Source organism: Pyricularia oryzae, chromosome 1, assembly GCF_000002495.2.
Source record: "Pyricularia oryzae 70-15 chromosome 1, whole genome shotgun sequence".
NCBI lineage: Eukaryota > Fungi > Ascomycota > Sordariomycetes > Magnaporthales > Pyriculariaceae > Pyricularia > Pyricularia oryzae.
In genome coordinates this window covers 759,642-785,081 of record NC_017844.1, presented here as the reverse complement: position 1 = coordinate 785,081, position 25,440 = coordinate 759,642, and the positions used below count along the sequence as shown (strand labels likewise).

The window sequence follows — 25,440 nt, the reverse complement described above, 5'->3', positions numbered from 1 at the left end:
TGATGGGATGGAATTTGATGCACCTGCACTCCAAGATTGGTCTCGGCAGTGGGGGGTTGATGAACCCATATACAACGCATTTGCAGGTCTGTACTGTCTGCAAAGCGAACGGTTTATTAAGGACCCTACCGAATAGATAGAGAAATTAGGGAACAAAAGGGGGCAAAAATAGCCACAAACAAAACATGGCCTCAAACGGCACCGAAAAGGGCGATTATCGCCAGTTCCTCCCGGACCTGAGCCACCCTCGCTTCACGACGATGCAGAAGCAGGATGCGCACGAATACGCCAGAGAATTCATACAGGGGGGCAACCCACCGTGGCTCCACGCGCTGTACCTGCACTGGCGCGCCCTCTTCCAGGAGCCCTTCCGCGGCGTCACCTCCGACGGCACGGTCCGCACGGGCTTGTTCAAGCCGCAGGACGAAGGCATCCCGATCCAAGAGATTGTCGCCGCCGCGGAAGCGGTCCTGGTGCAGCTGACGCCGGAGCAGGCCGCCGTCACCAGCCACCACATCGACTCGCCCGAGTGGCGGTCCTGGTCCAACCCCGAGTTCCTCCTCAGCGACAAGGGCCTCCGCCTGGACGAGCTGACGCCCGAGCTGCGCGACGGCATCCTCCGCGTGCTCGAGACGACGCTCAGCCCCGAGGGCTACCAGAAGGCGCTGGGCGCCATGCGCATCAACGGCTTCCTGGGGCAGCTGGTGGGCGCCCCGCGCATCTGCAACGAGCACTCGTACAACTTTGTCCTGTTCGGGACGCCGTCCACCGCCTCGCCGTGGGGCTTCTCCTTTTACGGCCACCACCTCTGCCTCAACGTGCTGCTGCACCGGACGCAGGTGGTGATATCGCCGTGGTTCACGGGCGCCGAGCCCAACGTGATCGACGACGGGGCCCACGCCGGCACCCGCATCCTGCAGGCAGAAGAAAAGCTCGGCCTCGAGCTGATGCAGTCGCTGCCGCCGCACACGCAGCAGGCCGCCCAGGTGTACAAGCTCCTCCGCGACCCGGCCATGCCGCGCGGGCGCTGGAACCACGACGACCAGCGCCACCTCTGCGGCGCCTATCGCGACAACCGCGTCGTTCCCTACGAGGGCGTCGTCGTGGCCGACATGTCGGCGGCGCAGCGGGATCTCGTGGCCGCCATCGTCGAGCAGTTCCTGCTGTACCTGCCCGCGCGGGCGAGGGAGCTGCGCATGGCGCAGGTGAGGGAGTGGTTTGGCGAGACGTACTTTTGCTGGATCGGCGGGTTCGGCGACGACGATCCGTTTTATTATAGGGTGCAGAGCCCCGTCATCATCGTCGAGTTTGATCACCACTCGGGCGTGTTCCTCACCAACAGGGAGCCGGCAAAGTTCCACATCCATACGTTGCTGAGGACGCCGAACGGCGGAGATTATGGCATGGCCTTGAGGCCTTTGCTGGAGGGTAGGGAGCAGGGTTTCGTGTGGGACGGGGAGATTCCACATTAGGATGGACTGTAGTCTGCAGAATTGTCTATGTTTCATTAGTCTTGCTGCTAGGCAAAATCCATCGAGCGGATTCAGGCCTGCGCGGTTACAAACGACGTCATGAGCTGGCTATGCGAAATGTTCTAGCCTGTATACTCCCGAACAAAGTAGTCCACTAGCTCCGCAGGTATTCGCAAACAGCTTTCCCCCATCGCACCGCGCCCTTATAAGTCCACATGCCCGGCGCGTTGCCCTTCTTGAGACCTTCGATGGCGTCTGCCAGTCCCGGACCCAGGCCCTCTGCCTTGATATCTGTTACCGGGTAGAGGTATGACTTGAAGGAGAAGATGACCGCTTTGGTCTTGGGAAGCCTAGAAAGTGATTGCAACTCGACGCGGAGTCGAGTCTGGCACAAATGTCAAGGGGTGTCAGCTTCTCAGGGCCGGGAAGCGGGTGCTTTTCTCGGGACGCCAGCGAATCTCTTTCCTGTACCAACCTTTTCAATGTCAACCTCCTCATCCTTTTGGACCTCATCGCCCTCGTGGACATGATATGCGCTGGGGGTGAAGAGTTGCGACTCGGTGGTGATTGCCCACTGTCGGCTTTTGCGTCAGTCGACCAGGCCGCCAAGGAAACCACGTTTCTCCCGAGTCCCGTCCACCAATAAAGACCACTCACATTCAACCTCTTGACCACCTCCCCAACCTGCAACTTTGCAAAGAACCTCTCCATACTCGGGCCAATCTTCTCATACGACGGGACCGGCCCGTGAATCTCCGCAAGCACCATGCCCAGCTTGGCCGCGGGATCGAAGCCGGCCGGATGGCAGCACACAAACGCGACCATCCGGTGCTCGCCGCCGGGGGTGCGCACCAGGACGAAGATGTCATCCTCGACCGTCTCGCCCAGCGTGCGCAGGAGCAGCTCGACGTCGGCCGGCGGCGCCGTCGGGCAGACGCAGCCGGTGACGTGGTTGCGCAGCGTCGCGCCGTCGTCCTCGAGCGAGAAGACGCTCGGGTACCGCGTCGGCAGGTACTCGGCCAGCAGGTAGGCGTACAGCTCCTGCGCGGGCGCCAGGCCGTCGGGCTGCACGGCGCCGACGACCGTGTCGGGGTGCGACGCGATGGTCTTTCGTCTAAACTCCATCTTTTCGCCGTAGTCTTGATCCATGGTGATCAATTTGGACGGGTTGCTGGCTTGCAGCCCTACATCATGGGGGGTGTTTTGAGGTTTTCGCCGGTTGGATGATGAGACAACTATTTTTTTTTTTTTTTTTTTTTGTGGCAAGAAAATGCATGGGGGTGTGAGAGGGGACGATGGGGAAAGTGGCGTGTGGTATGGTGACTTACCCATGGTGATGTGGTAGATTGGCTTGAAGGGGCGGAATTCCTTCGGTTTCGTCTGTTCCAAGTCGAAGCCAGCCAGCGGTTCTATCGGGGGCGCAGAGGCTGTAACATCTGCTCGTCCCTTGGACCCTTTTCTGCCATATTTTTCGCTCGCCAACTACCAGGTCACGTCAGTCCCTCGGCCGGTCTCTGCAAAAAAAGGAGGACTGTGATTGGTGTCACGTACTTGATGGGCGGGTGCCTCTCTCGTCTCTCGTCGCCTTGCCAATGCAAGCACCACAACCGCGAGAGACGCGATTACCAACCAGAACATCATCTTTGTCGCGCGCGAAAAAAAGGGAAAAAAAAGTATAATTTGGCTGTGTGCCCGCGCTAGTTTGGTCGATAAAGAAAGCAATTGAGTTGATGGTGTTTATCAAGTTTGGGATGCCGGGCTGCCCTCGTGCTTATCAGACGAAACACCTATCTTGCGCCGAGTGCGGAGGTGATAGGAGAAAATGAGGCGAAGATGATGCGGAGTTCCACTGTGCCGCCTCTTTCTATTTTACTCTTTCTTGCTTTGGTGTACCACCACACCCCGTCTACACCCCGAAACATATTGGAGCTCGCTGGAGCTGCGTCTTCACGAAGCTACATATCTTCCCTCAAACCCCAAATCCCGCACCAGAACCATCCCCACACCACCCAGTGTCTACAGACAGTTGGGGAGAGTGGGTTCAATCCATTCGGTGCCCGACTTGCAACGTTTTCAGTCTGCCTTTTGTACTTTGTCATACACTTGGCAAAGTTTCGACTTGGTAACCCACCGAGGCTTTTTCCCCTCAAGGTGCACACTTTTTTAGCATATCATGAAAATCATCGAGGGGTCAGCAAACAACATCGGTTGTTTGCACCATGACTCCCAAGGAAACGGACCGCGGGTATTTCGTATTCCCGGTTACTTGCCACGATGTACCTAGTGCACTTGGACAAAAATAACATGCTTTAACTGGACAGGATTGTAATGATTCGTAAACAATCTAGTTTTTCTCATTCTTCGAGAAGCGGGTCGCGGAGACCCAAGTAGAGATCAAAATAATGCTGGCAAACACCAAAGCTGAGAGTATCGTCGCAACTATTTTTTTTCCAAAAAAAAACAAAGAGAAAAAAAGAAAAGTCGAGAGCCACAACAGCACCTGCCGTGTCCAAAAGTCTAGAGGAATCATCCCAAATGGGGCAAACCTCTCGTCTCCAAACATCACCGGGTTTAGGATCAGTGCGAAAACGCCCATCCGTTGTAAACCCGATATACTACGGGATAAATGCGTAATCAAAAGACAGAGATAGAGAGAGAAGAGGGAAAGAAGGGGAGGAAAAAAAAGGAAACTTTGCCTCATCTTGCTTCAACTCGCCCAACCCAATTATCCGAAGTTTGGTTGTTCTCTTCCCTGGTACATCGGTGTTTTGCTTCTGCGCATGACGGTAAAGAGTTCGGCTCCAGTGGGATTTGTCGAGTATTCGTTGCTTTTCTGTGTTTGGCAAGGTGATTTTCCGGAACATCTACGCTAGTGGTTTGGCGGGGACAGCGAGTAAATATAACGAGAATGAAAGGAGCGCAAGAAAAAGAAAACGAGTTTCGTATTCGGCTTTTTTTACGTTCCTATACATGTGAAGTCATGAATCAGCGGACAGGTTGATTAGACGTGGTCGCTGCTCATAACTATGTCTTCACCCAACCTCCCCGTGTTCGAATATTTCGTTGTACTTTAGCTACCGTATTTTATGTTGCCCGGTCAATTCTTCAAAGCAGATGGCCGATGCGGCTGTATTAGTTTTAGCTCACTCTTACGGTACCTACATAAATTCGGGACAAAAATCAATAAAAATTATCCGTATTGAGGGCGGCTTTCACAACGTGGAAAATAAAGTGCAGCGCCCCCCTCACAGAGGTTCATCTGATCCTATCCGATATCACCTTCACTTATCACAAGTCACCGTGATGATCGATAATGACCCCTATCCACGTACCCTGCAAGTCCCGGCGGAGCGGCGATTGCCACCAGAAGAACGGAGCCGGAAATAGATATGACTCGACCTAGGTTCTGTAGACCACGCAGCTTCTTGGGATGAAAAGACGGAATTCTCCATTTTCCCAAACGGCCTTGCATGGTCCAAACATAAGATAGGCGCAGGGCCCGGCCTATGCGTCCAGCAAGAACAAAGGGGTGTAGACAGAAGCTTGAGTGATAAGAAACTTAAGCTTGTTTCCCCATTCCCACGTTGAGAGCTGGTTGCGAGCCAAGACGTTCTTTGCTATGACCCGTTAGGACCTTACAGTCGCTTCCAAAACAGAAAGAAAGTCCATCTCTTTTTTTTTCTCTTTTTTGCCACGCGGCACTTTCTTGAAATATCGCACGGACCCAGCTCTGTTACAGTCGACGAAACTACATTCTTTTACATTTTGAAAAAGAAAAGAAAAAAGACAAGTCGGAGGGGACCTGTAATGGCGTATCAGGCAGTACCCTTGACACCCTATGGAGAAGGAATTAGCTCTGCCCACACGATCGCAGCGAGCTCCAGCGCCAACTCGTACACGGCAGCCAAGCAGGAGATGGATCAGCAATACTGCGGCGCGGACTGCCGGTGCAAGGAGACGGGGGTAGAGTGCAGGATGGTCCCTGACAGGTTGACGAGCCCTGCTCTGTCCACGGCGGACTCGGGCTATCATGATTCCTTCTTTGATGCCAGGGAGCGCAACTCGGAAGATGGCCCGTCAACGGCGGTGGCGGCATCAGGGGGGCCCGACGATAAGAGGGAGAAGAATGACGACGAGGGCAGGGTCAGCGCCGGGACGACAGCGCACGAGGACTATGCCACGCGTGAAGACGGAGCGCCTTATATCACTGGTCTCAAGCTTTTCCTCGTCATGACGGCGCTTTGTCTGAGTGTGTTTCTCATGGCACTGGGTGAGCAAACCTTTTTCCCTGCTCGAGTTTTGTAGCCGCTTCTTGAAAAAAACTAACCTAGTATGTTATTCTTTGCTATCAGACAGCGCCATTATCGCGGTGGCCATACCCAAGATCACCGACGAGTTCAACAGCCTGGGCGACGTTGGCTGGTACGGCAGCGCATACCTCTTGACCGTCTCGGCCCTGCAGCTCTTCTTTGGGAAGCTCTACACCTTTTACAGCATAAAATTGATCTACTTCACAGCCATCGGCCTCTTTGAGCTGGGCTCCCTGATCTGCGGAGCGGCAAAGTCCTCCCTCATTCTCATCCTCGGCCGGGCCATCGCCGGCATCGGCTCGGCGGGGCTCTTCTCGGGCTCCCTCATCATCCTCGCGCACTCGGTGCCCATGGCCCGGCGCCCGCTCTTCACCGGCATCCTGGGCTCCATGTACGGCATCGCGGTGGTGGCCGGCCCGCTGCTGGGTGGAGTCTTTACCGACAAGGCCACCTGGCGCTGGTGCTTCTACATCAACCTGCCCTTTGGCGCCATCAGCGTCCTCGCCATCGCCTTTTGGTTCCGCGAGCCCCGCCGCAGCGCCGCGCCGGGCCGGCAGGAGCAGGAGCAGCAGCAGCTCAAGACCGGCGAGTGCTGCCCGTGGCGGACCCGCATCAAGCAGTTCGACCCGGCCGGCACCGTCGTCTTCATGCCCGCCGTCGTCTCCCTGCTGCTGGCGCTGCAGTGGGCCGGCACCGAGTACGCGTGGAGCGACGCGCGCATCATCGCCCTGCTGGCCATATTTGGCGTCCTGGCCGCCGTCTGGCTGGGTCTGCAGTGGTGGCAGGACGAGCACGCCACGATGCCGCCGCGCATCATCAAGAAGCGCACCGTCTGGGCCGCCTGCATCTACGCCTTTGCCGGCGGCGGCGCCTTCATCAGCTCCAGCTACTTCATCCCCATCTGGTTCCAGGCCGTGCAGGGCGTGTCCGCCGTCGAGTCGGGCATCCGGATCCTGCCGTTCCTGCTGGCCCTCGTCGTGGCGTCTCTGTTCGCGGGGGCGGTCGTCACCATCTGGGGCTACTACGCGCCTTTTCTCTGGATCTCAACCGTGGTCATGTCGGTCGGCTTCGGCCTGCTGTCGACGTGGAACCCGCGCACCAAGCAGCCCATCTGGATCGGCTATCAGGTCGTTGCGGGCGCCGGCGTGGGCTTTGGCATGCAGCAGCCCGTCATCGCGGTGCAGACGGTGCTCGACATCGAGGACGTGCCGATGGGGACGTCGGTGATTGTCTTTGTGCAGAGCCTGGGAGGCGCCATGTTTGTTTCCATCGCCGAGAGCATCTTTGTCAACAAGCTGGTCACCTACCTACAAACCGTTTTTCCAGGAATGGACCCCAAGCTTATTTTTACCGCAGGCGCCACCGAACTCCGTAAATCAGTCCCCAGAGATCTCTTGGCTCGTGTCATCAGGGGCTACAGCGACGCCCTGACCAGGACGCTCCTGATGAGCGCGGTCCTGGCGGCGGCGAGCGTGTTTGGAAGCCTCGCCATCGAGTGGAGGAGCGTCAAGGGGAGGCATATCACGGCGGCCGTGGCGTGAGATCTGTTACGAAGCTGTCTCAGGGCGTTTGATTTTATTCAAATTTTTCTTCTTAAAAAGGTTCTGTTTAATTTGATACTTGCATCAGGCTAATTCGTATTCCTGACAAGTGTCCTTTTGTTTGCTACTTAGTCATCTACTCAACTCATAATATTAGACTTTTCATCACAAAAGAGGAGCGTCTGTCGGATGCTTTTTTGCCAAGTCATATAGTAAAAGCTGCTCACTTGACGTGTCATCGCCATGGTGACGGAGCGGCCATATCGGCCGTACCAATAGATGAATCGGATTCATCGGAACTGGGCTGCGCCTTTGCATCTTACCTTGATGGCCGAACGGTCTTCAGACCACGGATTTTCTGAAATCAGCCATTTATCCAGATGCACATGGGCGCATCATTGATCCTGCGCCTCCCCTCGAAAGACACGGCTTATTGTCTCGAACTTGTAGGTGGGTAAGAAGCGACAGACTAGTAAGTTGTCATCACTTCTCAGCATGTATATTTTCTCTCTTCAAAGCCTGTGAGTAGTCGCTTCCGAAATTCCCAGCACGAGAAACATTCTCTAGACGCCAGAGAAGTACTGGTTTCGCCCTGGTGCAAAGTATAACACAGGCTGGAAACAGACATACCCCATGCCGCAAAGGTCCCGTCCCATCATTGGAATTACGGAAAAAATTGAAAGTTTACTCGTAGGGTATTTTGGGAACATGGGTTGAGGAAACGAATGAATTATCTGATTTTGCTAACAATATCTAGGTCTAGTATTCTGGTTTATACCCCAAAGCAACGCAGAGGTTCGTGCAACCCTTTGTGAGCTTTCGTTGGTCCCTCAAGCCCACATCTTGGAAGGTGGGCTCGCACACAATCATGCATTCTTCTAATTTGTGTGCTCTTGTTCCACCCGTGGCTGGGCCGCTCGTAGAAGGTGCACGGGGTGGGGAAAGAGGTGTAAGGCGGGCACGGGGTGGACCACGAGCTGTGGTCTTGCCGGGGTCCTGAGATGTAGGAGGTAGAGACCCAGTGGCAACGGCGCCACAGACGAAGGCGATGGGGAGGATGGTTTGGAAACGCATCTTGTGGAATTGAAGATTAACTATTTGGTTGTGAACGTGGAAACTAAAATGGCTCGGGGTAACAGATACACAAGTAACAGAAAGAACAGTACAAAATATTATCAAACTAAATTGGCATATCACCAAATTGGTACTTGGGGAGTACGAGAGAACGTTTTCATTTTGGTTTGGAAGCAAGCTGGAGTAGATATATACCAATTTTCTTGTTTGAAAAGCACTAATAAAGCAAGTTCCTGTATTTTGCTTTGCCTTGCATTGCCAACAATCTATTAATATGGCAATTTGCTTGATTAGGCCCTGAATATTGTGTTCTTCTCCGCTCTCTAAATATAACCATCGTCTTTCGCATTTACCTACCACCTTTACTTGTATACCTACCCCTATACACCGAAGTTGTTTGGTTACTAACGTCCGAGTCAGGACATTAATCTATGCTACTGCGCTTTTGGGCGTTTCCACTCAAGTCCCGGCAGGCAGTTGGAACCCGTGAGGGAAAAAGCAGCCACCCAACGCGAACAGGGGTGCCTTGCAGTACTTGGGTACCGGTTAGACAGGTACCCTACTCATCATACGGTCCCGGTGCACAACTGGCAGGCTGGACCTAGGACAAAACCTTTGCTCGGCGTCTGGGGGATGCCGACTTCCGACGCTAGAAAATTTTCAGCCGAGGCCAAAGGATCCTTTCCTCCACAACCCCAGGTCCACGGCAGCAGAAGAAGGTTTTCCTTCACCCCTCGAAAAAGTTTTCAACCCCAGATCAGCAATCTCTATAGCAACGCTATCTTCTACTAGCAGCAGTCCGAACTCTGTGTCGCCATTATCAACCGAGAGACCCTAGTCCTGGTGCGAGCTGTGACTCGGATTCGATAGCTTCAATATAAAACCGAAAGTGGTTTATAAAATTGCTATGTGAAAAGTCCTGCGAGTTAGGGCAGGGGTTAATTACCGATCAGTCGGATAAGAAGTAACAAGCGACGTCGGATGTACGATTATCCTTTGTATTGTGGATGGCATTCACCTTTTGAAGTCGCATCCACACGTGAGGAAAGAGTTTTAGTAGTAGTAGTAGTAGTATTATTTAACGCCGGGCTCGGCCCGGCTCATTAGCCGGCCGTTAGCAACCTCCCGAGGGGTATCTCGGCGCGCTTTCTATTTTCTCTATTTACACAGCGGAAAACAAGGGCATAGAAGCGAATCGAGCCTGACCGGGTTCGTGCCCGGTCCTGCTTACAGGTTTGTTCACTGACGCGACCCCGTGCCTTCAGGCGCACGGAGGATTCGTCTGACGGCAGTTGACGGCTCTTCATCGAGAGGGGCCTGTGTCCAAACAGCGGAGCTGTCGGTCGTTTGTAGCCATGGAGACGAAGTTCCCAACAAGTGTGGGCTCGACGGCACAGGCGGGTGGTTGTTGTCGATAGCCAGCCGGGTTATCCTTGCCACGGGTAAGCGGGGAGGAGGTGGAGGGAGCAGGATTCGAACCTACGTTACTCAAGTAACAGCCATGGCGCTTAACCACTGCGCCATTCCCCCCTGAGGAAAGAGTTTGATCTGGCGATGGCTTGTTTTACAGCTGGATAGGTTGAAACTCGACCCTCAGGCAAGCCGAGTAATTCAACTTTCAAACGCACCTCACAGCCGATGATTCGCTTGCATCCGTGGAGTACAGAATGGTGTCCTGATTTTAAAAAAGACCACTGGTCCTTTAGCATCATTCGAAACAAAGGTCAAAGAGCTTCATTACTGCTTTCACTCTTGTGCAACTAGTTCAGTTCCTTTGACGCACGACATGGTGTGTCACTCGTAGCAACCATCAGATCGCCTTTATTCTCGTTTCTCTTTGATCTTCCAACAAAGATACAAATCCACGCTTGCTCAGGGCTCTTGTGAGTCTCTGACCTGAAGAAGATATTAGTAAATCATAGAAAACATTGAGAGACACTGTTCCGCTTTCTCGAGGAGATATAGCTAGCCACGGCGCCTATAATTACATTCTTGAACAAAGTCAATTATGTCTAGACGAAATGGGAAAAAGTCTGATGTCTCCTGTCGACTTGGTCATCTTGCAACTGTTTTCTTAGCCTTGCCTAGTCGTGCCTTGCGGTGAGTGATCGATTGGAAAAAGCGCTTTGTTACGGCCGCTTTCAGAAAACCGCCTTGAGACAGCTTTGAGGAGAGGGCTATGAGGGAATGCCTTTGCGGAGACCCTTCAGGAGTAGGCAAACCGTGCGTCGTGGCCGGATGCCAGGCTAGGCATAGGAAATATAAAAGAGGTCGTCCAGCTAATCTGGTTGAACTAATCCATCCTTGAGATAAGACAAGCTCACATTTCCATCAGCTGAGTATCACAAAGCTAACAAAGACCATCACCGCTTCCCCATCACAGTCCATCAACAATGAGTGACCAAGGTAAACTATCTGGGCGCCCAGGCCAAAGGCTCAAAGGAGACGTTACAATGTTCAACCGACTATTGCGTAACTATTGCGTCGATCGCGATGTGACCCTATCACAGCTGAGGTACTTACTGCCTGGCTACGACAGCGTTGAAATCTGGAGCGTGATAAGGGCTCTCTCCAGACAAGACGCTGGACCATTCCCCAAAGAGCACTTCTTGAACCCAGATACACAGTCCGCTCAGTGGCTTACCGGCCAGCACTGCGCAACCAATCGTGATTTCGGCCTGTATACCCACGCGGTTGAGCACTTGTTCCGCACCTACACATCAGCACGGGGCGTTTTTCATAACTTTGACGAGGCTGAGCTGAAAAGGTCGATTGACCGCAGTCTCAACCTTCAGCGTGATGGATCCAGCCCTGAGCAGATAACCAACGTCGTCCTCTTGGCGACCATGGAAGCCCTATTGCAGTGCTACAAGCTAGCTCGTCTCTGTCCCGAGGACTGCCAGTGGTTCAGGGAGGATAGCCCCGAGGGAGTTGATATCCCCGAGGAAACAAGGGGTATCATCCGCGAATTACTGAAGGAGAGTCACCCCCTGTGCCGGCTTATCTCGGACAAGCTTTTTACCTATCAGTAGGTTGAGATGACGGGCCTCGCTATCTATTGAAGAGGTGCATTTTGTTTTTTTTTTCTTTGCTTTCATGATGTATACTTCTGCCTCGCCTAGGGTATGGCTTTGTTATGCTAGCCACATGGCATGAAAGAAATACCACCAATCAAGCAAGACCAAGAGATCTAAGTAGGTAGTTGGCCAATGCTATGAAAACATTGCATGCGACTGTTTTCGAAGAGGACAAATAACAAAGTGGAAAACAGGTTGCATAGTAATGGAAAGAATTCCACGAATCATGAAACATTAAACTGTGTTGCTTGTACGAGAGGGATACCTTAGACTTTACAATGCTTCGGTCAAAGCCATGCGTACACGGCTCTACTGTGGCATTTTGCCTCTAGTCCGGGCAAAGCAAGGTATGCTGGCCTATTCAAGCCTTGGGGAGAGCTCGAAGTAGACAATTGCCTCGCGCAACCGAGGTTTACCCGCTCCACGGCACGTGTTCACTTGCTCCCCGTTCTCGAACATGGTGAAAGTGGGCAGTCCCATGAGAGACTTTACAACCTCAACATCGCACATATTTTCCGTGTCGACATGAAAATTTCAGCTTTGGGTGCTTGTTGGAGAGATTACAAGATGCAAAGACGATAAGAGGCCTATTCAAGCTCGTAAAGGTAGGGAATAGGATTTCGTTACAAAGCATAGTATTCAAAATGGTGATGCATCACCAAGGCAGGGCCGGCCCACGAGGCACCGAAAAACACAAGAACATGTCGTGCATATTGTTCTCTTTAGACCTCGGTCAAGGTCTTTGCTGTTTTTGATCAGTTCTATGTTTGGCCTGTTTCTGCCGTACAATGTCGCTGGGGTCCCGAAGCACAGGTAATTAATTAGTGATTATGATTTACAAGGATTCTTTTATACGCTGCACAGACCGAAGTCTGTTTCTGATGGACATGGTGACTCCCGCTTGCGAAATGGCGCGGATCGGCATTCTTAGACCATCAAGGCAGTAGATTGGTATATATGAGGCTAGCTGTCCCTGATGAGGTGAATATGTCTACACTTCCTCTCAACGCGCTAGTTACTCACCCAGAGCCCTTCTGTTGCAAGAGCTCAAGAGCCTGTGATTTGCTTCTGTGAGATCATGATATTCATACTGCATACAAACAAATGACTTGAATATTCAAAATGTTGAGGTTTTGCTTTTGCTAGCTCATGCAGCAACAAACCGCCAATATGGTTTCCTAAAGTATTTAGTCATGACGGAGTATTAGTAGTAGTAGTAGTAGTATTAGTTAACGCCGGGCTCGGCCCGGCTTGTTAGCCGGCCGTTAGCAACCTCCCGAGGGGTATCTCGGCGCGCGTTCTATCTTCTTTATTTACACAGGGGGAAAACAAGGAGGGCAGAGGCGGATCGTGCCTGACCGGGTTCGGGCCCGGTCCTGCTTAGGGGGTTAGTTCACTGACGCGACCCCGTGCCTAAGGTGCACGGAGGGTTCGTCTGACGGCTTGTGCCGTGAAGTGTGGGTGAAAAGGCAGTAAGTCTATTCCTCGTCAGAGTTCGAGTCGTTTACGATCGGTGTCCCTAGGCGTAAAGTGCGTTCGTGGCGCGCGGGGCGCTGGCGGGCCGCTCTGGGGCGGGCGCTGAAGTAGTTGGTGGCTATCGAAAACGCCTGAAAGCTTGTCGGTTGCCCGAGGCTTGTCTGGAAGAATTTGCGGCGTTGGGCGCGGTCTGGCGGCCCGACCGGCCGGTCGTTGTCAGGCCACGGCCAGTTTCTCCACACCGCCCGCGAAAAGCGGCAGTGCACCGGGTGTTCAGGGGAGGTCCGCTTCCAGCACCAGGCACACGAGGTGTTTGCATCCTGGTGGTTGAAACGGTCATGGTAGGCCTTGAAATCGCCGTGGCCGGTCCTCATGGCCAAATAATGGCCCAGTAGGGGTCTTGGCAAACGCAGTTCCTCGGGCTCCTTTCTCGGTGTGTATTGGAATTTCCATTCCCTATATGCGGGGGACCGTTCACAGAGTTCTTTACGCCACCAGTCCTTCTCTATATTCGAAAGAATGGCTCTGAGGACCGTGCCGGCACCGCTATACGTGGTTTGCTGAGCCCTCGGGTCTGGGTCCGGCGGTCCGGCGGAGCCGGCCTTGGCCAGCTCGTCAGCCCGGTCGTTTCCCGGGATTCCCTGGTGCCCAGGGCACCAACGGACCCGAACCTCGGTACCTTGTTTTCGGAGTAGATCGACAAGGTCATGGAACTCCAGAAAGGCCCATTGGGACGAACGCGGCGCGTCGCCTCTAAGACCCCAAATAACCGAGGTGCTGTCCACACAAATCCAAATCCGGGCGCCTGGCTGGGCCTTGGCTGCCGCCTGTAGCCCTTTTAGGGCGCCAATCGCCTCGGCGTCGAAAACGTGGCTTTCCGGCGTAATAGATGCGGAGCCTGCGGCAAATTCCAGGCCCGCCCTAAAAGCGGCCCATCCGTACCCTATTTGGACGCAGTTGTTTTCGTGTTTTTCCGAACCATCCGTATATACCACGATATCGTCAGGTGATACCATGTCCAGCCATTCGATAAAGCGGCGGGCCGCTTCCTCTTTCGGGACTCCTCCGGTGGGGTCAGTGCGAGAATCCGGGGCATTGCGAGGTGCGCGCAACTCTAGTCTCCGGATCCGCGGGAGAAGTTGTGCAGCCGTTTGCAGGGTCGTGGCCGAATGGCCCGAGTTGCGGGCACGAGGTGTTTCACGCAGGCGGCTGACAAGGGGGTGCCCCTTGTCCGCGAGCCTTAGTCGGGCGCCGTATTTCAGGCGGGTGTAGGCCAGCGCGACGCGGGCCGAGGGTAGTCCTGCGTCCCTGAGAACAGTGGACGAGGGGGTGGTTTTATACGCCGGGAGGATTGCCCGTGCCGCTAAAACCAGCGGTTTGTTCAATGCTTTGAGGAGTCCTCTTTGCTTGTGCGCTGGGTTGTACCATGCCTCGGCTGCGTAGGTGGCCGAGGAACCCACGCATGCCACCGCTGCCTTGCGAAGTGCAGCCGCAGGCGGTCCGTATCTTACTGCCCCAAAGCTCTTGAGGTGGGCAGCGACCGCCATTGCTTTGGCAGCCCTTTCGGCCACGTGGCGGCGCCCGTCTAGCCGTCGGCTGAACCAAAAACCAAGCCAACGCATGCCCGGGTAGCGCTCGGCCCCGGAGGCGCTTTGTCCGCGTCGACCGCCCGGTAGTTGGACCGGGGTAACCGTTCTACCATTAATCCGGATTTCCGGGTTGCGACCGTGCCTTTTCTTAGTGATATGGATCACCTCTGTCTTTTCCGCTGCAAAATGGATCTTCTCTTCCGCCGCAATTTCGTGCATATCCCGGAGTTTATTTTCCAGCCAACGTACGTTTTCCTCCAACGAGGGTGACGATTTCCATGTAAGCACGTCGTCTGCGTATGCCAACCGCCACTTCGTACCGTTTTTGACGAGATACGCCAAATATAACATATATAGGATCGGGGAAAGGGGAGACCCTTGCGGGGTGCCGCACCCAAGCCGCCTAAAGCCCGTGGTCGTACCCTCCAGCCGGACTCGGGCCTGGCGGCCGCTTAAAAAGTTAATCACGAACCTGAGGAGCATTTTACTAAACCCGAGGCTCCGCATTTTCCGTATTAATCGCCTATGGAGGAGGGCGTCGAAGGCGCCTTGGACGTCGCATGCGACAAGGGTGACTTCCTCCCCGCGAGCTAGAGCCTGCTCGATATCGTGGGCGAGGGCACAAACCAGATCCGTCGCCGATCGTTTGGGTAGGGCACCGCCGTGGGTGCAGCTAAGGAGCCCGTTGTCGTGTATGGCCCAAGCTATCCGGCGTGCAACGAGCCTCTCGAGGCCTTTTCCGATGCAGGAGAGGAGGGCTATAGGCCGCCAGGATCGAACGCTGCTCCGGTCTTTCTTCCCCGTTTTCGGTAGCATCGCGACTTCGGCCTTCTTCCAAGGCGCTGGGAAATGTCCGAGTTCCAGGCAACGTTGGTAGAGCCTGCGCACCGGCTCGGCAGGTTTCTTTGCAAAGCTTATATATACAGTCTTCCAAAGATACCCCGGGGCGCATTTTGGGCGCGGGAATTCTGTGTATCGGTGGTATTGTAGCAATGACGCTGCAGGCGAAAAGAAGAGAGATGGTAGTTTCGAAGCGCATTTCTTTTTTTTTGTGAAAGAGGAGAAAAAGACGTCAGCTTGAGATAAATGAGAGACAGCAAGACTGGCTGAAATGAAAAGTTTAATTTTTTATATTGGAATCCTGCAGGCCAATGCAAAGAAATATGTTTGTTATGCTGCGAAAAACGCCCAGTAGGAGAATCATGCATTCGCCAACACACCTTTTGCACCGTGCCAGGTAGGCCTGCAATGAGGCAACAACATTGATTAAATATCAATTCGTAAGTGGACAGCTGAATTGTAAGTTGAAATTTGTTTGGCTTGCATTATGAAAAATTTCAAGTTTAAAAATGCATTCGGTCATTCCGTATTTAGAACTCGGCCTTTTCCCTATCTCCCTGGAACTACCCTGTGCTACTAACTTATGCATAGTTGATGTAATTTCCTAGGTTGTCCAGCATCCCATAACATTGCAAGCGACCGCAAGCGACCGCAATTATCCGACCTTACTGTCTGCACCTCGTTCTTACCAGGTGGGTAGTGTAGGTAATTTCGTTTAACGCTGATTCTAGTCTAGAACTAGATTAAATGTTTGGAAACACAGCATGAACAGGGAAACAAACCGAACGAGGATTGTATGTATACAACAAAAATAAATGCAACAAACTAAAGATTTAACCAACTCCTTATCAAGCATAACACACGCAGGAACCTAGGGGTTCAAAAAAGTCAAAAATATTCTCTTCCGGTCAGGCTTGAACTGACAACCTCTCGATGCCGGGTCGGAGACTTAACAGTCGAACGCGCTAGCCAATTGCGCCACGGAAGATTGGCTTGAAACGAATTGAATCGCTTGATGGAGGTGCCGAAATGTGGAGGCATTATATTGAAAACAACTGGGTAGCTTGGTAGTGAATGTGGAATTTCCTTTTCCGTGTTTCTGTGGGATACCCGCACAGCCGCAGACGCGGAGCGAGTCAGGGGGTACCGTTCCAGTGGACGTGGGGCTCTTGGCGTTGGGGAAAGGCAGCCCACATCTTGGGAGGCGACAAGAAGGAATTGGTAGCGAAGCTTTTCTGCAAGATTGACGTGTTGTCTGCAACCGACAAGTCGACGCCCAAAGGCAAAAATTGGACGGTTAAGATTGCTCTAGACTTGACGCACTGATTTGGCGAGAGTGCACACTACGAAAGCCTGAGGAATACGTGAGTCAGAACTACCTAGACTAGGACCTACCACCTACCCAACTTACCTTGCCTTGATCAGAAAATCCTCTCGCAAGAACGATTGTGCCAATCTAATGCCTTTGCAAGGACGGGCTGGGCGGCAAATCCGTCAATTGAGCTTGTAGGCGGTACTACGTACCATATGGTAGAGTCCCTCGTAAACGGCGTCGTTAAAACGCATAAACTGTAAATAGCCACGATGTTTCCCCAGTGCACGTGTGACCGAGTCAAGGTGGGTTCATTGCTTGTCTCGAGTCGTGAACTTTACTGCCTGGATAAATCATTCATTTTATAGTGGGGGGGGGGGGAATGATTTTCCGAACGTTTCTTGTGTTTTGACGTGACCTTTCTCGCCGCTCGGACGGCGCCAAGGCTGATAAAATACGAAGTAATAAATGTTGTGTTCGCCGTGTTGGCTGTAGATTGCTCGACCAACATGCTGCATTCGTGGGCTGGCTGTCAGGCGATGTTGGGCATGATTGGGGAACATGTTTCATTTACTTGCAACTTTCATCAACATATCTCTTCCTGTCAGTCAAGTCATTGCCAACTGTGCTAGTCAAGGCAAAATCCAAGACTCCGTGTCTGGATTGTACCTCTACTACTTTATACAACGCTCTCCGCTCCAAAAGGTACAATTCGTAGCATGACTCGTAGAATTTCAACATGTACGTCATAAATGTCATGCGTACCTTTGTGCTGGGGAGACAGGTCTTACCAGAAGAGGAAGAAAAAATAAGACGATGGAAGACCGTGTCGCCGGTACCCAACATGGTTGAATGACGAGAACCTTATAGTTCCAGTGTGCAGAAAATGTGCACCTCACAATCGGATGCAGCCGGCGCATCTGTTTGCTTGGGTGTTTATCCTTCTTGGCATGTTTCTTTGCATTCCACGATCCTTGCAGAGCAGCGACTCGTCCTGACTCAGGCTTAATTGAGACCCGTCGAGGATGGATGCTCATCGAACACTGCGTAGCAGCAATGCTGGGCTATTGCCTTTTGGGGAGCAGCCAAGAGGTGTGTTGGAAAGGTTCAGACAAATTAGATGCCTCTTCACAGAACCACGCAAGGTGGATTTCGCCGAGGCCGAAAAAGCCGTCTACAAGTGAATGGGAGACGTGTACTAACTAGCCCGCGACAGGTACTTTCAATGCTGCATGCTTCTCTTTTTGATAACGTGGTTCATCAGGACCCCGGACATATCAGGACCCCGGACACTTTTCCTGCACAATACTACTTCCAATTTCAATTGCAACGCCAGCGTTGTTCAATTTACCTCAATGCAATCGGATATATGTACATCAGACATTTCTGCATCCTCCTGACAGGTGCGTGCATTATGTCCAGGTTTACCGCAGTTGCCGCAACGTCGTTTAGTCGCCGGCTGCGCACTACTCCCCTCCCCATTTTCATCTTTCTTTTCGTATATTAGACCATCGGCACCATTTGATTGAAGCAAATTCTGACCCTCTTGTATGGTAAATGACCCTCCTTCGCGGATACGTGTTTTTTGAGCCCTGCGCCGCTTGCTAAGCGCTTCGTTGGCCTTCCGAAGGCTGTGGTTCTCCGCTTCCAAAAGTGTGGTTCGATGAGCAATCGACTCCAACCCTTTTGCTAGCTGCTTTACAGCATTAAAAATAGGCGTTGGCGAGCTTCCCTGATGACAGTTGATTCGACTTTTAACAAGGGTAGATTGATTAACGGCTTCTGTCGGGTTGTGCGGTGTTTGAGAGACCCAGGTTTCGGTGCTGGAAAAATCAAGCTCTTTAGGTGGCGGCGTCCGTAGCCTAACATCCAGCTTAGATATGACCATTTCCGGGCTATGGGGGATAATTCCCGCCCCTCGAAAACCCCCGGCCATATTTTCTTTTGTCATTGACTTTTTGTAAGCCGCTGCAAAAGCCAAAAAGAAGTCGACTTTGCTGATGTTAGTGATGTGGGCCCGGATAAAGTCGTTAATTTTTTGACCGTACGCCCGCTTAAGGACGTTAAACACTCCGACATCAAGTGGCTGGGTTAAATGAGATGAATGAGCAGGCAGGTAAAGTGGAATAATATTGTGATCTTTGCAATAGCCCTCGAATTCAGGGGATCGATGACTGCCGTGCCCATCGAGCACTAACATCCGATATACGCCTTTTGTCCGCGATTTTGTATGGTTGTCGAAATGCTGAACCCAGTCGAGGCCAGTCTCGTTGTCGGTCCATCCATTAACGGTGGGTTTGAGGCGCCACGTGTCCGGAAGACCGCCTTCTGTATACCAATTGGACAAATGGTAAAAGCCTTTGACGATGATATACGGGGGTATATCGTAACCGTCGCCACTGATGCAACAAATTGCAGTCGCCCATTCTCGATTGCCAGGCTGTACTTTTTTCCTTCTTCCGCGTCTTTCGGACCCAGTTACGACCATTCCAGCGCAAATCTGGCCCATCATAAAGCCGGTTTCGTCGAAGTTGTACATGTCGCAGTCTTGGATGCCATATTTGGCCCTCATATTGGCCACCAATTGAAACCACGCGTTTAACGCGTCAGGATCTTCGCAAAGAGCTCTTTGGAAATCGTAAGCGCGAGAAAAACGCGTTTTTAATTCTGTGCGTCGTTGTACGAAGCGATAAGCCCATTGCTTGCCGACCGGTCGCGCGTCCCGCGCAGCGAGAAGATGATCGGCCATTGCGGCCACATCAGCGATCTGGGCTGGAAACCCTCGGGAATCCAGGTCCAGTATATACTGGACAATTACTTCCTCTTCCCTTTCCGTTAGCTTTTGGTTGCCTGGCCGACGATTGGCCAAAGAAGCGATGCCGTTTATTCTGTCGTGTAGTGTCGATTTTGGGACATTATATATTAATGCAACCTTTCGTATGCTTTTCTTTTTGCTTGATCGGAGCTCATTTAGAGCAAGAATGATTCGCGCTTCGCAATTTGATGATTCCATTACTGTTGGGGGAAAGAACACGTGTGGAAAATAAAGGATGAAACTGGGTTGAAAAATGTCCGGGGTCCTGATATGTCCGGGGTCCTGATGAACCACGTTACTGCATCTTTACCCAAAGTGGAATAGTATGTATAACGAAAACAAAAAGGACAACCCAATGCAGAGTAAGCATAAAACGTAGCAAACAAACGAGCGGGATCTCTCGAGCCCGAAATGCAAAATCGTTTTTATGCAGCAAGGCCAGCTTAAATAACGCGCCAAAAGTAACGACAAGGCCAACGAATAAGCCTATCCAGGAAGCTTCGAGGTCGCATCGTCATGCAAAAGCAGATAGCAGAACGGATAATTTTCCTGCCTTAAAGAAAGGTTAATCCTGGCGGGGAGGTGCTCTCCTCGTGGAGCGTGTGCCAAATAAACAAACCGCAAGCCCTGCGAGAAACGTGCGGAGGAACCTTGAGAGTTGCATTCGCCGCCCACCAGGTGGTAGCCCGGCGGTTAGGATTCACGAACTGGCAACCCTTTTGACCGATGAGTGGCAGGCGGCCGCCGCGGGCCCTCCGCTCTTTCACCTTTTTTCCCCCTGTTTTTTTTTCTTGTCTTTCTTTTCTTTCTTGCATGGTGATTGACCCCATCAGGGTCGGTATATGAAAAAAAGGCCTTTGCGCAAGATGGAACGTGGCAACCCGCCGTCACCCCGCGGCTTGTGGGACATGGCACTCTTGAGTTTCTATCCCGTCGGATGGGGGAAATCTTTATACAACATGACGTTGAACCCACTTGAAACCTTTCGGGTTGTCATTTGTTGAACTTTCCTTCTTTTGTGCTTTCTTTTTCTCCATTCTCGATTTTCCGTTCCATTCTTTTTATTTTTATTTTTTATTATAGAGGCTTTGAAGACCCTATCCCTCTCACTTTGGTGGAAACGTTTCTTTTTTTCCCCAAGGATTTTATTTCTCTCTGTCTTTTTCTATCGTATCAACTGCCGACATATATGTTCAAGCTGGAGGGAGGTGCGACTGACGGCACTGGAGGCTGCAAGCCCATCTTCACATTTTGCTTTCGATACACGCCTTGGAAGGATTGAGGTATAAAAAAAAAAGAAGAAAAAAAAAAGAGAAAACGGGCTGGGTGCCTTCGGGGCAAAATCCAGAAAAGGGGATTCCCGACGACAACTCACCCAAGAAATAAAAGAAATACAAAACAAATCACACCATGTCGGCCAATTTGACGTTTTCTTTACCACCGCCCCCATCAGGGATCGACCTTGGCGAAACCCGAGTGCCAGACATCTATGGCGCGCTGATATCGACGTGGGCCTTAGCGGCCTTGATGTTGGGCTTGAGGGCGACTGTGAGGAGGAGCATGGGAGGGACGGCTTGGTGGGATGACATATTGGCTTGGATGGCGCTGGTACGGATTCCGCCCAAACGTGGTCTTTGTTCGGAGCTGGTCTTGGACGTGCTGGTATGACAGAGGGATGCATCGTTCAAAAGTACTAACAGATGAGTCGGTCCCTTGGCACAGGTAGCAGCTACTGCTCAAGTCTTGGTGGTTATCGTATACAGTGAGTGACTTGTCCAGACCACCTCTTTTTGCACGGAGAGGGTTGTAACTCACCAACAATCATCGGACCGTAGTGATCCCCAACGGCACAGGCCGACACATCTGGGCCGGCACGATCCACTCGTCGAGGGCCTGGGCGATTGGAATGTTCGTCATCCAGCTGACGTACGTGCTCGTCCTCGGCCTGGCCAAGTACTCGACCCTCTGCTTGTACTGGCGCTTGTTCGGCGCCGAGAAGCGCAACCGCATCCCCATCTGGATCATGGGCGGTTTGGTCACGGCCTGGGTCGTCGCGATCCTCGCCACCACCGTCTTTCTGTGCCTCCCGGTGAATGCGTATTGGGAGCGCTTCAACCCGGAGAACCCCATGCCGTTCAACCAGTTCGAGTGTGGCATCGACAGCAAGCGGTTCTACATCGGGACTGCCATCCCGACCGTCGTCACGAACCTGTTGTTGTTGGCCATGCCTGTGCCGTACGTCTGGCGGCTGCGGATGCCGACTCCGCAAAAGGTTGCCGTCTTGGCTGTTTTCTTGTTCGGTGCCATGTGAGTCCGGCGTTCCCTTGGAGCTTTGCGGAGGGGGGTTTATGGGGGGTCTGGTCGATGGCCGTCAGTGGGTGTTTGGCTAACATGTGTCTGCTTCACCTATCTAGCCTCACCGTGGTGTCGGCGGTACGTCTTGTCGTCATTGTTGACGTTGATGTGGCCGACCCGGATATGACGTGGAACATAGTCGACTCGATCATCTGGTCCCACGTTGAAGGCAACATTGCGATTTTATGCTGTAAGTCAATGATCAAATCCGTAACCTATTCTCGAGCCACAGTCCCCCACAGCACCAACTCATCCATGCTAACTTCCCAACCAAACAAGGCTGCCTCCCAACCCTAAAGCCGATCCTGGACATCTGCACCGCCGGCACCACCAAGGCCGCCGAGCGGGTGAACCGCGAGAGCCGCAAGCCCGCGGGCGCCGGCCTCGGCGGCGGCAGGCACAACGGCAGCAGCACGCTGGTGCGGACGCCGCAGAGCCAGAGCGGCAACGAGATACCGCAGTGGCTGGACGAGAGCAGGAGCCGCTCGGAGCCGCAGCAGGGCAGCGAGCCCGGCAGCAGCAGCGGCGAGGTGGCCAACCTGCGCACCATGACCGAGATCAAGGCGCACCGGCGGCCGCCGCCCGCGCACGCCAACCCGTGCGTCGGTGGCATCAGCAGCAGCTGCGGCAGCCTCGGGAGGATGCGGTCCCTGACCAGCTCGCCGACGCTGTCGCGCAGTCGGAGTCTGAGCAGGGCGAGGCTGGCCAAGAGCAGGCACAGCAGCGATGACGGCGCGCGGTCCGACGTGTCGAGCATCGAGGAGGTGCCGGGCATCACGGTCACGTTCGACGTCGTGGTGTCGAGCGAGAGGGTGGAAATGCCGGAAAAGCCGGTGCAGCTGGAACAGTTGAGGTTCAGTAGTAGTAGTAGTAGTAGTATTATTTAACGCCGGGCTCGGCCCGGCTCATTAGCCGGCCGTTAGCAACCTCCCGAGGGGTATCTCGGCGCGCTTTCTATTTTCTCTATTTACACAGCGGAAAACAAGGGCATAGAAGCGAATCGAGCCTGACCGGGTTCGTGCCCGGTCCTGCTTACAGGTTTGTTCACTGACGCGACCCCGTGCCTTCAGGCGCACGGAGGATTCGTCTGACGGCAGTTGACGGCTCTTCATCGAGAGGGGCCTGTGTCCAAACAGCGGAGCTGTCGGTCGTTTGTAGCCATGGAGACGAAGTTCCCAACAAGTGTGGGCTCGACGGCACAGGCGGGTGGTTGTTGTCGATAGCCAGCCGGGTTATCCTTGCCACGGGTAAGCGGGGAGGAGGTGGAGGGAGCAGGATTCGAACCTACGTTACTCAAGTAACAGCCATGGCGCTTAACCACTGCGCCATTCCCCCCAAGTTGAGGTTCAGCGAGATGGGGTTTCCAAATATGAAGTTTCCAGATGCTTAGTCTAAAATCTTTGTTAAAACTGCATCTTGTATTTTTCCCCCCTTTTGTTGTGTTCTTGCCGCGGGCCGACGGACAGAGTAGCAAGCGAGCTTTGGTTGCTTTTTCTTTCATGTACATATATCAGGTCCAGGACCCATTTGCCGTACACAACCGGCACTGCAGTCGACGTATATAGGTATCTATCTAATACACGACGCAGGTACCTATAGTCGACTAGTGAAAGGAGATCATGTATCATTATTTGAGTGAGGGGGTTCGTTAGTCGTAAAATACAGGGATGGAACATGTTGTACAGCACGATTACCGTCATGGATTGCTGCTCAGCGTGCGACTTCCAGCACGGCCTTCTCGATCCTCGCAAAGGAATCCATCTCTTCGTTCTCCTTCTTGATTTCCAGAGCCCTCTGCTTGTAGGATGAATCCGCGAGAACCTGATCGACAGCAGCAGAGATTTGCTCCGGGGTTGGTGTCGCCGTCCTGAGGTTTATTCCCAATCCTGCATTTTCCATGCGATTCGCCACGTCGCCTTTGTCGTTACTCACCCCTGCGATAATCATGGGCGATCCGTTCATCACTCCGTGCATGAAGCCGCCATAGCCGCCCTGTTTGTTTCAGTGTCAGTCTTGCGAATGATGACTTGGGCTCGGGGTAACCTAGAATATCGGGGAGAGAAAAAGAGTGGCTGGCGTGGTCGGGAGCAACTCACATTTGTAACAAAAACGTCTGCATGCGGCAAAATGTCATTGTAAGAAAAGTAGTCCAGGACCTTGACGTTAGCAGACGGCAAGCTGCTCTCCACGCTCTCCGGGAGCCTGGCACCCTTTCTCCCGAGGACCCCAACGACAAAGAGGTCCTCTCTTGCGCCTAGGCCCTGAAGAGCAGGTATGAGCAGCTCGCTGTGGTCGATGTCAACCGTCCCCTGCGTTACAAACACAAGCTTCCTCTTCTTTGCCTGACCGTTTGCGTGCGACTCGCGTTGAGCCTCCACATGTTCCCGAAGCCAATCCGGCAGGGGGCCGCCTTTGCCCTCGGGGAGCGGCAGGCCACCAACGAACCTGATCTTGGGACTGAGGTCACGCCGCCTGTACTCCAACCCCGGACTGCACAGCTGCAGCGTCAAATCGGGACCCTCGAGCCACGCGTCCGCCAGGGCCTCGACCCGCCTCGTGCACCCCATCTCGCCCAAGATCCCGTTGAGCATCGCCCGCGTCTCTGCAGTACCCGCGTTGAACTCCCCATGCAGCCTCAACACCTCCTCCCCCTCGCGCCCGACCGGATCGACAGGGAACCCGATGGGCGGCGCGTCGGCGCTCGTGCAGAAAAGCACCGACACGTTGAGCGACACGACGGGCGGGAAGCCATCGTCCTCGTACCCCTTGGGGGGCGGCGCGCCGTGGATGAACGGCAGCGCCCCGCCCGCAAACATGTCCTGCAGGACCACGACCCTCCTGCCGGGCGTTTCCGTCCTGGCCGTTTCGAGAGCGCCGCGCAGCGCGTCGGCGTACTGCTTGGTGTCTCGGAGGAAGACGTTGCGAAACACAAAGTCCAGCCGGGCCGGACCCTCGGGCAGGTCCATGTAGCCGGCCATGAGGTCCGGGTGCAGGGCAAACGGGCTCGGGGAGGGGAAGAAGCGGGCGATGCCCGACGACAGTGCCGATGATTCAAAGTCGGCCGCCGTGACGAACCAGACGTCGAAGCCGCGCGAGGCGAGATGGGCGGCCGCGCGCATCACCGGGATGGTGTGGCCCGCCCCGGGCAGGGACATGGCCACGACAAGGGGCTTCTCGTTTGCTGCTGTCATTGCGACTTGATTACGAAGTATTCGTGGGTTGTTGCGTGCGGCTGTCCTATTCAGGTCAGGAAAAGATTGTTTTCTTTGACTGGACTTATCGCAACAAATCCTTCGCGTGTCTTCTTGGATTGCTCATCGTCGGACATTTTAGTGCATTTTGTAATCAATCTATGCTTTTTTTTCACCTTCGCAACGCTGTACGGACATGCGTGCTTGGTAAGCTGACAAATGATCAACAGTCGAACCAAGCCAAAATATATTATTTAGCGGGATGGCAGCTCCACCAAACTCGCGAAGACGCGAGGTAATGGAATTGTCACTGGCCAGAAGCTGCGTTGGCAGGCCAACTTCACACCGCAAAGACCCGTGATTACCCGGCGTCCCCGGCGCTTGGCTC

General features: G+C 53.4%; 8 protein-coding genes, 1 non-coding gene and 2 pseudogenes across 11 annotated transcripts; 4 read left to right on the top strand and 7 right to left on the bottom strand.

The window, feature by feature from the left end:
- Nucleotides 1-9: 9 nt before the first annotated feature.
- MGG_02169 (uncharacterized protein) lies at nt 10-1,662 on the top strand. The gene has a single exon (XM_003708890.1). The coding sequence runs from the start codon at nt 186-188 to the stop codon at nt 1,470-1,472; it is 1,287 nt and encodes a 428-aa protein (XP_003708938.1). The 5' UTR covers nt 10-185; the 3' UTR covers nt 1,473-1,662.
- On the bottom strand, nt 1,583-3,180 carry MGG_02168 (uncharacterized protein). Its single transcript, XM_003708889.1, has 5 exons — nt 3,024-3,180; nt 2,801-2,954; nt 2,130-2,656; nt 1,948-2,046; nt 1,583-1,857 (listed from the first exon to the last, which is right to left on the bottom strand). Exons 1-5 carry the CDS (start codon nt 3,111-3,113, stop codon nt 1,627-1,629), a joined length of 1,101 nt encoding a protein of 366 aa, XP_003708937.1. The 5' UTR covers nt 3,114-3,180; the 3' UTR covers nt 1,583-1,626.
- Nucleotides 3,181-5,279: 2,099 nt separating this feature from the next.
- Nucleotides 5,280-7,323, top strand: MGG_02167 (major facilitator superfamily transporter; the record flags this gene model as incomplete). Its single annotated transcript, XM_003708888.1, has 2 exons — nt 5,280-5,742; nt 5,825-7,323. The coding sequence occupies 2 exons, from the start codon at nt 5,280-5,282 to the stop codon at nt 7,321-7,323; spliced, it is 1,962 nt and encodes a 653-aa protein (XP_003708936.1).
- A 759-nt stretch (nt 7,324-8,082) lies between these two features.
- On the bottom strand, nt 8,083-8,397 carry MGG_02166 (uncharacterized protein; the record flags this gene model as incomplete). The annotated part of the gene is made up of 1 exon (XM_003708887.1): nt 8,083-8,397. The coding sequence occupies one exon, from the start codon at nt 8,395-8,397 to the stop codon at nt 8,083-8,085; it is 315 nt and encodes a 104-aa protein (XP_003708935.1).
- A 1,103-nt stretch (nt 8,398-9,500) lies between these two features.
- MGG_02165 (uncharacterized protein) lies at nt 9,501-10,185 on the bottom strand (the record flags this gene model as incomplete). Its single annotated transcript, XM_003708886.1, has 3 exons — nt 9,501-9,714; nt 10,026-10,043; nt 10,181-10,185. 3 exons carry the CDS (start codon nt 10,183-10,185, stop codon nt 9,501-9,503), a joined length of 237 nt encoding a protein of 78 aa, XP_003708934.1.
- On the bottom strand, nt 9,856-9,927 carry MGG_20054 (annotated as a pseudogene). Its single transcript has one exon. The product of its transcript is annotated as a tRNA-OTHER (tRNA).
- A 665-nt stretch (nt 10,186-10,850) lies between the features above and the next one.
- On the top strand, nt 10,851-11,429 carry MGG_02164 (uncharacterized protein; the record flags this gene model as incomplete). The annotated part of the gene is made up of 1 exon (XM_003708885.1): nt 10,851-11,429. The coding sequence occupies one exon, from the start codon at nt 10,851-10,853 to the stop codon at nt 11,427-11,429; it is 579 nt and encodes a 192-aa protein (XP_003708933.1).
- A 4,849-nt stretch (nt 11,430-16,278) lies between these two features.
- Nucleotides 16,279-16,367, bottom strand: MGG_20053. Its single transcript has one exon. It is a non-coding gene; the product is annotated as a tRNA-Asn (tRNA).
- Nucleotides 16,368-20,916: 4,549 nt separating this feature from the next.
- On the top strand, nt 20,917-23,242 carry MGG_02160 (uncharacterized protein; the record flags this gene model as incomplete). Its single annotated transcript, XM_003708884.1, has 5 exons — nt 20,917-21,168; nt 21,229-21,268; nt 21,342-21,813; nt 21,921-22,051; nt 22,141-23,242. 5 exons carry the CDS (start codon nt 20,917-20,919, stop codon nt 22,746-22,748), a joined length of 1,503 nt encoding a protein of 500 aa, XP_003708932.1. The 3' UTR covers nt 22,749-23,242.
- Nucleotides 23,125-23,196, bottom strand: MGG_20052 (annotated as a pseudogene). The gene has a single exon. The product of its transcript is annotated as a tRNA-OTHER (tRNA).
- A 329-nt stretch (nt 23,243-23,571) lies between the features above and the next one.
- On the bottom strand, nt 23,572-25,052 carry MGG_02159 (glycosyltransferase; the record flags this gene model as incomplete). The annotated part of the gene is made up of 2 exons (XM_003708883.1): nt 23,572-23,853; nt 23,958-25,052. The coding sequence occupies 2 exons, from the start codon at nt 25,050-25,052 to the stop codon at nt 23,572-23,574; spliced, it is 1,377 nt and encodes a 458-aa protein (XP_003708931.1).
- Between the last annotated feature and the right edge of the window lie 388 nt (nt 25,053-25,440).